We start from the raw sequence: 14,528 nt of genomic DNA, 5'->3' as shown, positions 1-14,528 counted from the left end.
TTAAGATTTTGACACATTCAGCTCAAATGTACAATCATGCGCTAAAAACGCATTTAAAGCAATAAAAAGGTGATTATGGCTGTCAAACCTAAACCAAACGTTGTGCACTCAAATCTTTTGCTGTATTTAGTTTATTTTGGCATCCGGATGATGATTCTAGCATGAAATTGCTTGGGCACCTGTTAATTTTTAAGATTTTGACACATTCAGCTCAAATGTACACAATTGCTGATTATGGCTGTCAAATCTAAACCAAACGTTGTGCACTCAAATCTTTTGCTGTATTTAGGTTATTTTGGCATCCGGATGATGATTCTAGCATGAAATTGCTTGGGCACCTGTTAATTTTTAAGATTTTGACACATTCAGCTCAAATGTACACAATTGCTGATTATGGCTGTCAAATCTAAACCAAACGTTGTGCACTCAAATCTTTTGCTGTATTTAGTTTATTTTGGCATCCGGATGATGATTCTAGCATGAAATTGCTTGGGCACCTGTTAATTTTTAAGATTTTGACACATTCAGCTCAAATGTACACAATTGCTGATTATGGCTGTCAAATCTAAACCAAACGTTGTGCACTCAAATCTTTTGCTGTATTTAGTTTATTTTGGCATCCGGATGATGATTCTAGCATGAAATTGCTTGGGCACCTGTTAATTTTTAAGATTTTGACACATTCAGCTCAAATGTACAATCATGCGCTAAAAACGCATTTAAAGCAATAAAAAGGTGATTATGGCTGTCAAACCTAAACCAAACGTTGTGCACTCAAATCTTTTGCTGTATTTAGTTTATTTTGGCATCCGGATGATGATTCTAGCATGAAATTGCTTGGGCACCTGTTAATTTTTAAGATTTTGACACATTCAGCTCAAATGTACACAATTGCTGATTATGGCTGTCAAATCTAAACCAAACGTTGTGCACTCAAATCTTTTGCTGTATTTAGTTTATTTTGGCATCCGGATGATGATTCTAGCATGAAATTGCTTGGGCACCTGTTAATTTTTAAGATTTTGACACATTCAGCTCAAATGTACAATCATGCGCTAAAAACGCATTTAAAGCAATAAAAAGGTGATTATGGCTGTCAAACCTAAACCAAACGTTGTGCACTCAAATCTTTTGCTGTATTTAGTTTATTTTGGCATCCGGATGATGATTCTAGCATGAAATTGCTTTGGCACCTGTTAATTTTTAAGATTTTGACACATTCAGCTCAAATGTACACAATTGCTGATTATGGCTGTCAAATCTAAACCAAACGTTGTGCACTCAAATCTTTTGCTGTATTTAGTTTATTTTGGCATCCGGATGATGATTCTAGCATGAAATTGCTTGGGCACCTGTTAATTTTTAAGATTTTGACACATTCAGCTCAAATGTACAATCATGCGCTAAAAACGCATTTAAAGCAATAAAAAGGTGATTATGGCTGTCAAACCTAAACCAAACGTTGTGCACTCAAATCTTTTGCTGTATTTAGTTTATTTTGGCATCCGGATGATGATTCTAGCATGAAATTGCTTGGGCACCTGTTAATTTTTAAGATTTTGACACATTCAGCTCAAATGTACACAATTGCTGATTATGGCTGTCAAATCTAAACCAAACGTTGTGCACTCAAATCTTTTGCTGTATTTAGTTTATTTTGGCATCCGGATGATGATTCTAGCATGAAATTGCTTGGGCACCTGTTAATTTTTAAGATTTTGACACATTCAGCTCAAATGTACAATCATGCGCTAAAAACGCATTTAAAGCAATAAAAAGGTGATTATGGCTGTCAAACCTAAACCAAACGTTGTGCACTCAAATCTTTTGCTGTATTTAGTTTATTTTGGCATCCGGATGATGATTCTAGCATGAAATTGCTTTGGCACCTGTTAATTTTTAAGATTTTGACACATTCAGCTCAAATGTACACAATTGCTGATTATGGCTGTCAAATCTAAACCAAACGTTGTGCACTCAAATCTTTTGCTGTATTTAGTTTATTTTGGCATCCGGATGATGATTCTAGCATGAAATTGCTTGGGCACCTGTTAATTTTTAAGATTTTGACACATTCAGCTCAAATGTACAATCATGCGCTAAAAACGCATTTAAAGCAATAAAAAGGTGATTATGGCTGTCAAACCTAAACCAAACGTTGTGCACTCAAATCTTTTGCTGTATTTAGTTTATTTTGGCATCCGGATGATGATTCTAGCATGAAATTGCTTGGGCACCTGTTAATTTTTAAGATTTTGACACATTCAGCTCAAATGTACACAATTGCTGATTATGGCTGTCAAATCTAAACCAAACGTTGTGCACTCAAATCTTTTGCTGTATTTAGTTTATTTTGGCATCCGGATGATGATTCTAGCATGAAATTGCTTGGGCACCTGTTAATTTTTAAGATTTTGACACATTCAGCTCAAATGTACACAATTGCTGATTATGGCTGTCAAATCTAAACCAAACGTTGTGCACTCAAATCTTTTGCTGTATTTAGGTTATTTTGGCATCCGGATGATGATTCTAGCATGAAATTGCTTGGGCACCTGTTAATTTTTAAGATTTTGACACATTCAGCTCAAATGTACACAATTGCTGATTATGGCTGTCAAATCTAAACCAAACGTTGTGCACTCAAATCTTTTGCTGTATTTAGTTTATTTTGGCATCCGGATGATGATTCTAGCATGAAATTGCTTGGGCACCTGTTAATTTTTAAGATTTTGACACATTCAGCTCAAATGTACACAATTGCTGATTATGGCTGTCAAATCTAAACCAAACGTTGTGCACTCAAATCTTTTGCTGTATTTAGTTTATTTTGGCATCCGGATGATGATTCTAGCATGAAATTGCTTGGGCACCTGTTAATTTTTAAGATTTTGACACATTCAGCTCAAATGTACAATCATGCGCTAAAAACGCATTTAAAGCAATAAAAAGGTGATTATGGCTGTCAAACCTAAACCAAACGTTGTGCACTCAAATCTTTTGCTGTATTTAGTTTATTTTGGCATCCGGATGATGATTCTAGCATGAAATTGCTTGGGCACCTGTTAATTTTTAAGATTTTGACACATTCAGCTCAAATGTACACAATTGCTGATTATGGCTGTCAAATCTAAACCAAACGTTGTGCACTCAAATCTTTTGCTGTATTTAGTTTATTTTGGCATCCGGATGATGATTCTAGCATGAAATTGCTTGGGCACCTGTTAATTTTTAAGATTTTGACACATTCAGCTCAAATGTACAATCATGCGCTAAAAACGCATTTAAAGCAATAAAAAGGTGATTATGGCTGTCAAACCTAAACCAAACGTTGTGCACTCAAATCTTTTGCTGTATTTAGTTTATTTTGGCATCCGGATGATGATTCTAGCATGAAATTGCTTTGGCACCTGTTAATTTTTAAGATTTTGACACATTCAGCTCAAATGTACACAATTGCTGATTATGGCTGTCAAATCTAAACCAAACGTTGTGCACTCAAATCTTTTGCTGTATTTAGTTTATTTTGGCATCCGGATGATGATTCTAGCATGAAATTGCTTGGGCACCTGTTAATTTTTAAGATTTTGACACATTCAGCTCAAATGTACAATCATGCGCTAAAAACGCATTTAAAGCAATAAAAAGGTGATTATGGCTGTCAAACCTAAACCAAACGTTGTGCACTCAAATCTTTTGCTGTATTTAGTTTATTTTGGCATCCGGATGATGATTCTAGCATGAAATTGCTTGGGCACCTGTTAATTTTTAAGATTTTGACACATTCAGCTCAAATGTACACAATTGCTGATTATGGCTGTCAAATCTAAACCAAACGTTGTGCACTCAAATCTTTTGCTGTATTTAGTTTATTTTGGCATCCGGATGATGATTCTAGCATGAAATTGCTTGGGCACCTGTTAATTTTTAAGATTTTGACACATTCAGCTCAAATGTACACAATTGCTGATTATGGCTGTCAAATCTAAACCAAACGTTGTGCACTCAAATCTTTTGCTGTATTTAGGTTATTTTGGCATCCGGATGATGATTCTAGCATGAAATTGCTTGGGCACCTGTTAATTTTTAAGATTTTGACACATTCAGCTCAAATGTACACAATTGCTGATTATGGCTGTCAAATCTAAACCAAACGTTGTGCACTCAAATCTTTTGCTGTATTTAGTTTATTTTGGCATCCGGATGATGATTCTAGCATGAAATTGCTTGGGCACCTGTTAATTTTTAAGATTTTGACACATTCAGCTCAAATGTACACAATTGCTGATTATGGCTGTCAAATCTAAACCAAACGTTGTGCACTCAAATCTTTTGCTGTATTTAGTTTATTTTGGCATCCGGATGATGATTCTAGCATGAAATTGCTTGGGCACCTGTTAATTTTTAAGATTTTGACACATTCAGCTCAAATGTACAATCATGCGCTAAAAACGCATTTAAAGCAATAAAAAGGTGATTATGGCTGTCAAACCTAAACCAAACGTTGTGCACTCAAATCTTTTGCTGTATTTAGTTTATTTTGGCATCCGGATGATGATTCTAGCATGAAATTGCTTGGGCACCTGTTAATTTTTAAGATTTTGACACATTCAGCTCAAATGTACACAATTGCTGATTATGGCTGTCAAATCTAAACCAAACGTTGTGCACTCAAATCTTTTGCTGTATTTAGTTTATTTTGGCATCCGGATGATGATTCTAGCATGAAATTGCTTGGGCACCTGTTAATTTTTAAGATTTTGACACATTCAGCTCAAATGTACAATCATGCGCTAAAAACGCATTTAAAGCAATAAAAAGGTGATTATGGCTGTCAAACCTAAACCAAACGTTGTGCACTCAAATCTTTTGCTGTATTTAGTTTATTTTGGCATCCGGATGATGATTCTAGCATGAAATTGCTTGGGCACCTGTTAATTTTTAAGATTTTGACACATTCAGCTCAAATGTACACAATTGCTGATTATGGCTGTCAAATCTAAACCAAACGTTGTGCACTCAAATCTTTTGCTGTATTTAGTTTATTTTGGCATCCGGATGATGATTCTAGCATGAAATTGCTTGGGCACCTGTTAATTTTTAAGATTTTGACACATTCAGCTCAAATGTACAATCATGCGCTAAAAACGCATTTAAAGCAATAAAAAGGTGATTATGGCTGTCAAACCTAAACCAAACGTTGTGCACTCAAATCTTTTGCTGTATTTAGTTTATTTTGGCATCCGGATGATGATTCTCGCATGAAATTGCTTGGGCACCTGTTAATTTTTAAGATTTTGACACATTCAGCTCAAATGTACAATCATGCGCTAAAAACGCATTTAAAGCAATAAAAAGGTGATTATGGCTGTCAAACCTAAACCAAACGTTGTGCACTCAAATCTTTTGCTGTATTTAGTTTATTTTGGCATCCGGATGATGATTCTAGCATGAAATTGCTTGGGCACCTGTTAATTTTTAAGATTTTGACACATTCAGCTCAAATGTACAATCATGCGCTAAAAACGCATTTAAAGCAATAAAAAGGTGATTATGGCTGTCAAACCTAAACCAAACGTTGTGCACTCAAATCTTTTGCTGTATTTAGTTTATTTTGGCATCCGGATGATGATTCTAGCATGAAATTGCTTGGGCACCTGTTAATTTTTAAGATTTTGACACATTCAGCTCAAATGTACACAATTGCTGATTATGGCTGTCAAATCTAAACCAAACGTTGTGCACTCAAATCTTTTGCTGTATTTAGGTTATTTTGGCATCCGGATGATGATTCTAGCATGAAATTGCTTGGGCACCTGTTAATTTTTAAGATTTTGACACATTCAGCTCAAATGTACACAATTGCTGATTATGGCTGTCAAATCTAAACCAAACGTTGTGCACTCAAATCTTTTGCTGTATTTAGTTTATTTTGGCATCCGGATGATGATTCTAGCATGAAATTGCTTGGGCACCTGTTAATTTTTAAGATTTTGACACATTCAGCTAAAATGTACAATCATGCGCTACAAACGCATTTAAAGCAATAAAAAGGTGATTATGGCTGTCAAACCTAAACCAAACGTTGTGCACTCAAATCTTTTGCTGTATTTAGTTTATTTTGGCATCCGGATGATGATTCTAGCATGAAATTGCTTGGGCACCTGTTAATTTTTAAGATTTTGACACATTCAGCTCAAATGTACACAATTGCTGATTATGGCTGTCAAATCTAAACCAAACGTTGTGCACTCAAATCTTTTGCTGTATTTAGTTTATTTTGGCATCCGGATGATGATTCTAGCATGAAATTGCTTGGGCACCTGTTAATTTTTAAGATTTTGACACATTCAGCTCAAATGTACAATCATGCGCTAAAAACGCATTTAAAGCAATAAAAAGGTGATTATGGCTGTCAAACCTAAACCAAACGTTGTGCACTCAAATCTTTTGCTGTATTTAGTTTATTTTGGCATCCGGATGATGATTCTAGCATGAAATTGCTTGGGCACCTGTTAATTTTTAAGATTTTGACACATTCAGCTCAAATGTACACAATTGCTGATTATGGCTGTCAAATCTAAACCAAACGTTGTGCACTCAAATCTTTTGCTGTATTTAGTTTATTTTGGCATCCGGATGATGATTCTAGCATGAAATTGCTTGGGCACCTGTTAATTTGTAAGATTTTGACACATTCAGCTCAAATGTACAATCATGCGCTAAAAACGCATTTAAAGCAATAAAAAGGTGATTATGGCTGTCAAACCTAAACCAAACGTTGTGCACTCAAATCTTTTGCTGTATTTAGTTTATTTTGGCATCCGGATGATGATTCTAGCATGAAATTGCTTGGGCACCTGTTAATTTTTAAGATTTTGACACATTCAGCTAAAATGTACAATCATGCGCTACAAACGCATTTAAAGCAATAAAAAGGTGATTATGGCTGTCAAACCTAAACCAAACGTTGTGCACTCAAATCTTTTGCTGTATTTAGTTTATTTTGGCATCCGGATGATGATTCTAGCATGAAATTGCTTGGGCACCTGTTAATTTTTAAGATTTTGACACATTCAGCTCAAATGTACACAATTGCTGATTATGGCTGTCAAATCTAAACCAAACGTTGTGCACTCAAATCTTTTGCTGTATTTAGTTTATTTTGGCATCCGGATGATGATTCTAGCATGAAATTGCTTGGGCACCTGTTAATTTTTAAGATTTTGACACATTCAGCTCAAATGTACAATCATGCGCTACAAACGCATTTAAAGCAATAAAAAGGTGATTATGGCTGTCAAACCTAAACCAAACGTTGTGCACTCAAATCTTTTGCTGTATTTAGTTTATTTTGGCATCCGGATGATGATTCTAGCATGAAATTGCTTGGGCACCTGTTAATTTTTAAGATTTTGACACATTCAGCTCAAATGTACACAATTGCTGATTATGGCTGTCAAATCTAAACCAAACGTTGTGCACTCAAATCTTTTGCTGTATTTAGTTTATTTTGGCATCCGGATGATGATTCTAGCATGAAATTGCTTGGGCACCTGTTAATTTTTAAGATTTTGACACATTCAGCTCAAATGTACACAATTGCTGATTATGGCTGTCAAATCTAAACCAAACGTTGTGCACTCAAATCTTTTGCTGTATTTAGGTTATTTTGGCATCCGGATGATGATTCTAGCATGAAATTGCTTGGGCACCTGTTAATTTTTAAGATTTTGACACATTCAGCTCAAATGTACACAATTGCTGATTATGGCTGTCAAATCTAAACCAAACGTTGTGCACTCAAATCTTTTGCTGTATTTAGTTTATTTTGGCATCCGGATGATGATTCTAGCATGAAATTGCTTGGGCACCTGTTAATTTTTAAGATTTTGACACATTCAGCTCAAATGTACACAATTGCTGATTATGGCTGTCAAATCTAAACCAAACGTTGTGCACTCAAATCTTTTGCTGTATTTAGTTTATTTTGGCATCCGGATGATGATTCTAGCATGAAATTGCTTGGGCACCTGTTAATTTTTAAGATTTTGACACATTCAGCTCAAATGTACAATCATGCGCTAAAAACGCATTTAAAGCAATAAAAAGGTGATTATGGCTGTCAAACCTAAACCAAACGTTGTGCACTCAAATCTTTTGCTGTATTTAGTTTATTTTGGCATCCGGATGATGATTCTAGCATGAAATTGCTTGGGCACCTGTTAATTTTTAAGATTTTGACACATTCAGCTCAAATGTACACAATTGCTGATTATGGCTGTCAAATCTAAACCAAACGTTGTGCACTCAAATCTTTTGCTGTATTTAGTTTATTTTGGCATCCGGATGATGATTCTAGCATGAAATTGCTTGGGCACCTGTTAATTTTTAAGATTTTGACACATTCAGCTCAAATGTACAATCATGCGCTAAAAACGCATTTAAAGCAATAAAAAGGTGATTATGGCTGTCAAACCTAAACCAAACGTTGTGCACTCAAATCTTTTGCTGTATTTAGTTTATTTTGGCATCCGGATGATGATTCTAGCATGAAATTGCTTGGGCACCTGTTAATTTTTAAGATTTTGACACATTCAGCTCAAATGTACACAATTGCTGATTATGGCTGTCAAATCTAAACCAAACGTTGTGCACTCAAATCTTTTGCTGTATTTAGTTTATTTTGGCATCCGGATGATGATTCTAGCATGAAATTGCTTGGGCACCTGTTAATTTTTAAGATTTTGACACATTCAGCTCAAATGTACAATCATGCGCTAAAAACGCATTTAAAGCAATAAAAAGGTGATTATGGCTGTCAAACCTAAACCAAACGTTGTGCACTCAAATCTTTTGCTGTATTTAGTTTATTTTGGCATCCGGATGATGATTCTCGCATGAAATTGCTTGGGCACCTGTTAATTTTTAAGATTTTGACACATTCAGCTCAAATGTACAATCATGCGCTAAAAACGCATTTAAAGCAATAAAAAGGTGATTATGGCTGTCAAACCTAAACCAAACGTTGTGCACTCAAATCTTTTGCTGTATTTAGTTTATTTTGGCATCCGGATGATGATTCTAGCATGAAATTGCTTGGGCACCTGTTAATTTTTAAGATTTTGACACATTCAGCTCAAATGTACAATCATGCGCTAAAACGAAAGTTACAACTGTAACTACGGTTCTATGAGTCCCGGACGACCGCCAGAAGGCGGTGCTTTAAGCACTGAATGTTCCTTTCGCGCATGCGCAGTTCGAGTAATGCATACCAAATTAGTCACCTGTGACCCCTTGGTGACCCTAGAAGGGTATAAGTTCCGGTGTCACCCAAGGTTCGTTTCCTACGGAATCTTCTCGCGTGAACACGAGGATTCCGAGCGACAGCACGCCCTGGCGGTCGTCCGGGACTCATAGAACCGTAGTTACAGTTGTAACTTTCGTTCTATTTCGTCCCTCCCGACCGCCAGAAGGCGGTGCTTTAAGCACTGAATGACTAATACCGGCGTAGTCGCGAGGGATCTCAGACACAAACCTCACTGAGAAGCCCCAGCAGGACCCAAGATCACGCCAAGCGGATGGGGAGAGGCGACATCCACGCTATAAAACCTGGAGAAGGTGCAAGGCGTCGCCCATGAGGCAGCAGCACAGATATCCTCCAGGGAAACACCCCTCAGGGCGGCCCAAGACGTGGCAACGCTCCTGGTGGAGTGACAGCGCACCCCTGACGGCAGGGGGCGGCCAGACAGCAGGTAGGAATGGCGAATGGCATCCCCGACCCAGTGAGACAAGCGTTGCTTGGAGAGAGCGGAGCCCTTGGTAGGACCACCATAACAAACAAAAAGCTGGGCAGACGTACGAATGCCTGCCGTAGCGTCAATGTAACACTGCAAGGCTCTCACCGGACACAAGAGCTCCGGCCTGTCCCCGCCATCAGCAGGAGTGGGTACATAACGTTTAAGCCGTAGAGGCTGGTTAGAACGAGAGCCAGACAACACCTTGGGAATGAAGGCAGTGTTCGGCCACAGAGTGACGCCGGCGCCATCCGGGTGCCATCGCAGGCATTCAGGGCTAACCGATAAAGCGTGTAGGTCGCTGACGCGCTTGGCGGAGGCAACGGCGAGCAAGAGTGCAGTCTTGCGCGACACCCATAGAAGGTCCGCCCCCGCCAGGGGTTCGAAGGGAGGCCTGCACAGGCCGTCCAGCACCAACTGCAGATCCCACGCCGGAACCCGAGGAGCCGGGCGGGGACAAAGACGCAGAGCCCCTCTGAGGAACAAGGACACCAGCTCATGGCGCCCCACGGAGCCGCCATCAGCACCAACATGCCGGGCAGAAATAGCTGCCACATACACCTTCAGAGTCGACTGAGACCTGCCCTTATCCAGGAGGGACTGCAAGAAATCCAGGATGGTGGGGATGGAACACGAAACAGGGTCCACCCCGCGTTCTCCGCACCACGTCACAAACAATTTCCACCTGTTGGCATACTGTTGCCGAGTGGACGGTGCCCTCGCATTAAGAATGGTCCGCGTGACAGACTCTGTACAGCCGGTCAGCAGCGGTTGGGGCCCCTCAGTGGCCAAACACATACGCGAAGGCGCCGTGGGTCGGGATGCCAACCCCGACCTCCCTGTTGAGACAACAGGTCCTCCCTGTCGGGGAGACGCCACGGCTCGCCGGAGCACAGTTGACGGAGCAGGGGGAACCACGTCCGGGCCGGCCAGAAGGGGGCCATCAGCAACAGCGTGTGCCCCTCCTGAAGAACTCTCTGAAGCCTCAGCCATATCAGAGGGAGCGGCGGAAAGGCGTAGAGAAGGCACTCCGGCCACGGCTGCGCCAGAGCATCCAGACCCAGAGGGCTGGTGGCCTCGCTCAGGGAAAACCAAAGTGGGCAGTGGGTTGAGTCCTCGGAGGCAAAGAGATCGACCTCCGCCGTGCCGAAGCTGCTCCAAATCATGCGCACCACCTCTGGGTGGAGGCGCCACTCTCCCGGAGGAGGACCCCGACGGGAGAGAGAGTCCGCGAGCTGGTTCCGAACCCCCGGCAGATAGGTGGCCCGTAGACTGGCCAGACGGGGAGCAGCCCACCTGAGAAGGAGCTGGGAGATCTCCAATAGACGGGCGGACCTGACGCCGCCCTGATGGTTTATGTGAAACACGGTCGTGGTGTTGTCCGACCGTATGAGAACATGCCGTCCGCTCAGGTATGGCAAGAAGTGTATGAGTGCCAAGTGCACCGCCCGAAGCTCCAGCACATTGATGTGATCGGCCCTGTCGCGCACAGACCAACTTCCCTGAGCCGTCCTGTGCTGCCAGACAGCACCCCAGCCCGTGAGGCTGGCATCCGTGGTGACTGTTTCGCGGCGGGCCGGGGCCACACCCAGCGGGACGCCGCTCAATAGAAGAGCCCTCTCCCTCCAAGGTGCCAGGGCAAGGAGGCACCGACGGGACACCCTGAGCCTCCGGTGGCGGTGCCACTTGGCGTCCAAGTGGAAGCCGTTCAGCCACCTCTGTAGTGGGCGCAGTGTCAGCAGGCCCAACGGGACCACAGCCGTCATGGACGTCAGCTTGCCCAAAAGCCGCAAGTAGGCGACGTAAGGCAACAGCCTGCCCCCTCGAAAGTGCGCGAGGAGGCGAAGAACATCGTCGACTCGGTGAGGAGACGGGTGGGCTCTCATAACCGTGGTGTCCAACGTCACACCAATGAAGTCCGTCCGCTGAGAGGGGACCAGAGAGGACTTGGGCAAGTTGACCCTGATACCCAACCGGGCCACATGAGACAGGAGATCGGAGGTGTCCCGGATCACCTGAGCCCGCGACGGCGCGCAGAGGAGCCAGTCGTCGAGGTACGGCAGCACCTTCATGCCCACAGACTGCAGGGGCGTCAGAGCAGCCCTCACAAACCGAGTGAAGACCCGCGGAGCGAGGGAGCACCGGTCTTCTTTGGGACAAGGAAGTATGTCGAGTAGAAGCCCCCGGGCTGCGCCAGGGGGTCCACGGCCTCGATCGCGTCCTTGGCCAGGAGGGCGGACAGCTCCTGGTCCAGAGCTGAGGCTTTTGCCGGGTCGGCGATGAGTCACCCTGACCCGACAGGAAGCAGTAGGCCGGCGTCGGAACTGCAGCTCGTACCCGTGGGTCAAGATGGAGACCACCCATGGGTCCGAGGCACGAGCAGGCCAGTAACTGAGCTGCTGGTGGGAAAAATGTCCGACGGCCGGCCCCAAGGCCACAGTCCCTGGCCCCCCGGCCCCTAGGGGCCCGAGAGGGACGGTGGGTGGGGCCTGCAGCCCGTGGTTGCCCTGAAGGCAAGCGGGCGGAGGAGCGAAAGTCCTCGGCGGGCCTCTGCGGGGGTCGCCGGGTGCCATAAGCCTCGGCAGGCCAGTGCTGAGGAAAGCGATGAAAACCAGAGCGTGCCCCAGGCCTACCCTGTTGGGGAGGCAGGGCCCTATTGAGGCTGGAAAGCTGCTTCCTGGTCTCATGAGCCTTAACCGTCCTTTCCAGTGCACCCACAGCGGCAGAACCAAAAAGCTCCCCCGGCTCCACAGGAACACCACGGAGGGCCCTCCTAGAGGCCTCCGACAAGGGGGACTGCGCTAGCCACACCTGGCGGCGCGCCTGCACTAGGAAGGACATGAGTCGGCCGTGTTCCCTAGTCATGAGGGCAAAAGCCTGGAGGGCTGCATCACTGAAGGACACAGCAGCCTCCACGCTGTCCGCTTGCAGAGATGTAGAGAGAGCAAGCATGAGGTGAGCCAAAGAGTTCCCAATGCGACCAGCACGTGCACCAGCTACATAGGCCCGTGTGAGAAGGTCGTCAGTCACACGACATTGGGGTCGAGGACATCGCACAGATGGCCGAAGGGTCCCCTCCGGGGACACAATGAGGGATGCGACAGCTGGCTCCACAGCAGGCATCCGGTCCAAGCCAACACTAGCAGCATCGTGCATCGATGCTAAATCACGGCCATCAGCCGAAGGGCGGGAGAGAGCCCCAGGATCCCTCCAGCAAACATGCAGTTCCCGCAGATAGTCCTCAGATGCGGGGACAGAAAAGGCCGAGGAAGGGCGCCTGCGCCGGAAGAAAGCGCTCTCAGACGCCGATTGAGCCTGTGGAGGCACCTCCAAATGCAGGAGGTCCAAGGCATTGCGCAGGACAGCCCGTATAGAACCATCCCCCGCCTCACTGGACGAACTCTGAGCGGACGCTGGAGAGTTTGGTCCCAAAACCACAGACCCCGGGTCACGGTCGTCGTCATGAAAAAAGGAAGCCGAAGCTGCCAAGGAAATGGCGTCCTCCTCAGGAGGAAGCACTGGCATGGGCGGGGTGGATGGTCGCGGCATGGGCAGGGCAGGTGGTCCCGGCCCCCCCGTAAGTGTGGGAGGGTGACGGTCCTGCAGAAGAGATCTCACCTCTGCCAGTTCAGCCTGAAGGTGCCCAACCTCCGAAGCGAGTCGTCGCTGCGCCACCCTTTTCCTGGGGGGGGGCATGTACAGCAGAGGACACACCGAGACGTTTCCGGCGCCTTGGTTGGGAGGACGACAGATGACCCAGTGGACTGGGGTCACTGACACCAGGACTGCAGGCCCGGCCATCACCGGCACGGTCAGAAACAAGACACCTCGGGCAGCGATCGTCCAGGACATCGGAGGCCTCAAAGAGGATACCACAGTCCACGCAGCAACGGGAGTCCTCCATTGTGAACACAAAGAGGCCCAAACAGCGATGAGCGGGAAGCTGAGGGAAGGGGGCGCAAGCGCCACCTGCACAGCAGACCCACACCGAGCAGCCGACGCGTGGGTCGGGGCAAACAGTAAGCCGGTAAAGCAGCGATAAGCCGAGGGAAGGGGGCGCGAACGCCACCTGCACAGCAGACGCACACCGAGCAGCCGACGGAGGGCGGGGGCAGACAGCCAGTTGTCAATAGTAGCGATAAGCTGAGGGAAGGCGCGCGAACGCCACCTGCGCAGCAGACGTACACCGAGAAGCCGACGGAGGGCCGGGGAAGACAGTTAGTCGTTAACAGTAGCGATAAGCTGAGGGAAGGCGCGCGAACGCCACCTGCGCAGCAGACGCACACGGAGCGGCCGACGGCCGGGAGGGGCAGACAGCAGTCGCGAAAGCGGCGACAAGCTGAGAGAAGGGGCGCGAACGCCACCTGTACAGCTGAAGCCAGGTGCGCACCGCAGGCGGGGCACGCACAAAAGTAAGTAAGACAAACAATCGAGCGAGAAGCGCGACGCCGTAAGCTGGGAGCGGGGACGCTGACGCTGCCCTCACCAGCAAAGGCACAAAAAGAAAAGCAACAACCAAACGGCAACACCGTCGGAGAAAGCGGCGCTAATAAACCGAGAGAAGCGCTAACGCTGCCAAAGCCAGCGGAGGAAAATAGGGTAAACCACGAGCCGTGGTAGCCAGGGCGCTAACGCGAGGCTAGCCACACAAAAAAACTCAAAACACCGCAGTAGACGCGGAAATTAGACGGCAAAGTAGACAACAAGTAGTCAATAACCTTACCCCACGGG

General features: G+C 45.0%; 1 protein-coding gene across 1 annotated transcript; it reads right to left on the bottom strand.

Annotated features, from left to right (window-relative positions):
* Positions 1–9,465: 9,465 nt before the first annotated feature.
* On the bottom strand, positions 9,466–13,150 carry LOC144011105 (uncharacterized). The gene is made up of 2 exons (XM_077511563.1): positions 13,125–13,150; positions 9,466–13,074 (listed from the first exon to the last, which is right to left on the bottom strand). Exons 1-2 carry the CDS (start codon positions 13,148–13,150, stop codon positions 9,540–9,542), a joined length of 3,561 nt encoding a protein of 1,186 aa, XP_077367689.1. The 3' UTR covers positions 9,466–9,539.
* Positions 13,151–14,528: the final 1,378 nt, after the last annotated feature.

The sequence above is a fragment of the Festucalex cinctus genome, unplaced genomic scaffold (genome assembly GCF_051991245.1).
Source record: "Festucalex cinctus isolate MCC-2025b unplaced genomic scaffold, RoL_Fcin_1.0 HiC_scaffold_36, whole genome shotgun sequence".
NCBI classification, from domain to species: Eukaryota; Metazoa; Chordata; class Actinopteri; order Syngnathiformes; family Syngnathidae; genus Festucalex; species Festucalex cinctus.
The sequence above is the reverse complement of the archived record's forward strand: the minus strand, read 5'-3'. Positions and strand labels throughout refer to the sequence as shown.

What these genes read in the sequence shown, in the direction of transcription:
- LOC144011105 (XM_077511563.1), bottom strand. Translation starts at nt 13,150, where the DNA reads ATGCCTTGGACCTCCTGCATTTGGAG. An exon ending in TGGACCTCCTGCATTTGGAG is followed by an intron (nt 13,075 to 13,124) that starts GTGCCTCCACAG and finishes CTTCCGGCGCAG; the next exon opens with GCGCCCTTCCTCGGCCTTTT.